General features: G+C 37.0%; 1 protein-coding gene across 1 annotated transcript; it reads left to right on the top strand.

Moving 5' to 3' along the window:
- The first annotated feature begins 416 nt into the window (after positions 1 to 416).
- BCL2A1 (BCL2 related protein A1) lies at positions 417 to 3,236 on the top strand. The gene is made up of 2 exons (XM_072870532.1): positions 417 to 918; positions 2,408 to 3,236. Exons 1-2 carry the CDS (start codon positions 499 to 501, stop codon positions 2,510 to 2,512), a joined length of 525 nt encoding a protein of 174 aa, XP_072726633.1. The 5' UTR covers positions 417 to 498; the 3' UTR covers positions 2,513 to 3,236.
- Positions 3,237 to 3,467: the final 231 nt, after the last annotated feature.

Genomic DNA, 3,467 nt, shown 5'->3' with positions numbered 1-3,467 from the left:
CAATGAAGAGATTGGGATGGGGGAAGATGGGGGGGGGGGCTGCATGCTCCTATAGCATACACTTTTTAGGCATGTTTTTTCAAGGCAAATGCCTAACCTTTGCTAGCGTAGACCATTCTGAGCAGTTTGCAAGCCAAATACCAAATCTTCGCTAGTGTTTCATAGCAAAAGTCCCTAGGAAATGCCAATTTATACTACTAAAGAATGTGGTAAAAGCTGGTAGATTTCAGTTGTGAAATCATACTATTTAGAGAAATAATAAATCACTCAAGAAGATACGTTTCTCCCCTTGTGCAGATGCTTTCTCTTTCATTTCCGCCATGACATATTCCACAGCCCACACAACCATTAAGTCACTAGGTTTTTACAGGAAATTCTGTGGTAAAAGCAAATAAATTCCATCAAAACCAGACGATACAAAGCTGTGTGCATGTCCTGTGGCTGCTCATTACTGGCCTTGATTAAGAGCGGCACACTGCTCTCCACGTTTCATTCTAAATGGAAACTGCTGACTTCTATTACGTTTATTACTTAGCTCAAGATTATCTGCAATATGTGCTTCAGGAATCACATCTTGGACCAGCCCAAACCAGGGTTGCTCATGTCTTGCGAAACATTGCATCTTCGCTGCAAGATCAAACCGAGGAGGCTCTCAGACCATTCTTGGACAGGATTGATATTACCTCTGTAGCTGTTGCCAAGAGAATTTTCAATGGTGTCATGGCAGAAAAATTTGCTGACGGAAATACTAACTGGGGACGAATTATGACCATATTTACATTTGGAGGTCTTCTCACTAAGAAGCTTCAAGAGCACGGAGTTCAGCTGACTGGAGAGGAGAAGGAGCAGATTTCTTATTTCATCACAGAGTACATAATAAACAACAAAGCCGAATGGATAGATGCAAACGGTGGCTGGGTAAGTTTCTCATTTTCCACCAAAGTCTAGATTAGGAGATTTTGTTTAATTAAGGAAAACTATTGTTTCAGACACTGTCAAAATCATTTTATTCAGTGTTTTATTTGGTGGTTTAATATTTGATGTCTGGAATGTCTCCTTGAGACTTACAGTGAAAGCTTTGCTTCTGCTTTAAATAGAACAATGCTAAAAGATAACTTGCTTTTTTAAAAGGCAATTTCTGTACCTGTAACAGTTAAAACCCTAGAGTTAGTCTGGAATCATAGGATCATACAATAATTCAGGCTGAGGGGGACCTTAGAAAATCATCTGGTCTAGCCTCCTGCTCAAAGCAGGTTAAACTATGCATGCCATTAAATTTCCCATTATTAAATCTAAAATTAAGTGGCATCCTAAGGTTAGTGCAGCAATTTTGCTTCCATAGAGGAGGTGGTCCATAAATACTGAAGTTCAAAGTAAAGGGAAGAATACACAGGTGTGATCCTTACAGCTGAAGTCAGTAGTTTTGCTGTGGATTTCAACAAAGCCATTCTTTAATCCCCCAAATCAGTTTTACTTAAACAAATTTACAGGTAAGTGCAATTGGGGTTAAACTTTTTCTGTTTGTTTGGACTGAGATAATCCTAGAACTTCCATATATCAATTATCAATGGTGAGGAAAGCATTTGTCAATATGTGGATTATTTTGCCAAGCTGCTGAAATTCCCTTCTGCCAGTGGAAAGGAGGTCCCTTTTGCTTTGCAGAGTTCCATGACACCAATACCTTTTTCTTTTGCAGTGAGGGGAAGCTGAGAATCAGTGGCATCAGAGTCAGTTATTTTCCTGGTACTTTTTTCCTTCACCTATATGTAAATGTTACTTTCTCTTTCCACCCCTCTCTCATCCCACTTCTCTTATATTTCCTATTTGCTATTACTTTTTTCCCTCACTTGTTTTCTAGTGTCTTTCTTTTCTTTTTTTATCTTTTTGCTTGCTTTGATTCTTCTCTGTCTGGTAACAGTAAAAAAAGGTGATAGTTAGTCATGGACCCTTGATGCATCATATTTATTGTAAAGGCTTCTCTCTGTATCTCTTTCAAGCAGAGTCAATTTTATTTAAGAGAAGTATCAACTCCTGGTAACATTCTGTCATAATATGTGGCTCATCATAGTAGAATAAGGAGGCTTAAAGGAAGATATTTATATTACTACATCAGAGACATAGTATTTGTATCTTCCTTTAAGATGTGGGCTCAGATGATACAGTTCACATTCATCTTCTATTTACACAGGGAGGGCAGAGTCTTGACTTGGAGATAAAACAAACATTCAGCAAGGTGCAGCTATTTTCAGCTACTGTTTTTAAAGCCCAGTTCATCTTTTGGAGGGAGAGCTCTGAAAACCTGTCCTTCTATGCACAGTGGTGTAGCACCCCATTAATCTGATACTAGCACAGAGTGGTGTCTTTTTCCTACACATTATTTTTAAGCTGTCCATGTTCTTTTCCACAGGAAAATGGCTTCCTAACGAAGTTTGAAAGAAGATCACTACTATCTTTCTCCAAAATTACAGCCATGTTCATAGCTGTTTTTTCCTTGATCAGAGAGTACTACTGAAATAAATGGACCTTCCATTCATGTATAATCTAGATATTGCCACAAGCTTCATTGCTAAGCTTTCCTCCAAGCAATATCAACGAGAAAATAATTTTCTTCCATAATTTGTTTTTAATTTATTTGTATTTATTTTTACTAAATACGATGTTTAACATGCTATCCTAATTGCCAAACCTGAAGATGAGATCCCTCCAAAGAGGAATCGACACAGCATCATGCAGCAATTCAAGTCACCCTTTCCAGGCAGGACTGCTTCAAGAGAGAGATCGTTCTCCACATCCAGACAGCTCTTGGAATCTCTGTTGCACCTCCATGAAAGGACATTGTTTTACTGAAATACAATCCAATGGGTTAAGAAACAAGTTTTAATGTCATTTGTTTTGTAAATGAAATACTACTGTAATGCATTTTATTGCAACCTTTGTATAAGCAAAAGGGGGGGGGTTCTGTGAAGAAAAAGGAAATGCAAATTCCAATATAAAAGTGGGTACAAGTTACTGACACAGACTAGGCAATTTTTATGGGAAGAACAATTTGTGAAAGCTAGCAACTTAAAAATGTGCACTCACTTACTGTTAATGCAATGGTATGTGTTTCTTTGTTGTATTTTTTTAATTGCTCATATCTGCACTGAATGTTCTTTCAAATTTGTGTAATGTAGTCATCTGGCTGAACTTTTTTTAAACTAGATGTTTTAAAATAGGCAAGTACAAAATATTTTTAAAATGAGAAATTTGTGTAAATACACTAATATTTTTTAAAAATACATTAAAATATGTATTTTAAAGTCTTATGATTGGTCTCATTTCTTTCAGAAAAGTCAGAGGATGAGAAAAGGTCTACCTGAATAAGATAACTCTTAGAAAAGCTACCACAGTGCTACTGGAGAATCCAAGTAGTATATGGGTTTGACCTGAAGTCCATGAATGTCAAGACCTTAATTTTCTACAGTACT

The sequence above is a fragment of the Ciconia boyciana genome, chromosome 8, assembly GCF_034638445.1.
Source record: "Ciconia boyciana chromosome 8, ASM3463844v1, whole genome shotgun sequence".
NCBI classification, from domain to species: domain Eukaryota; kingdom Metazoa; phylum Chordata; class Aves; order Ciconiiformes; family Ciconiidae; genus Ciconia; species Ciconia boyciana.
Note: the sequence above shows the minus strand (reverse complement) of the source record. Positions and strands in the feature narration are given on the sequence as shown.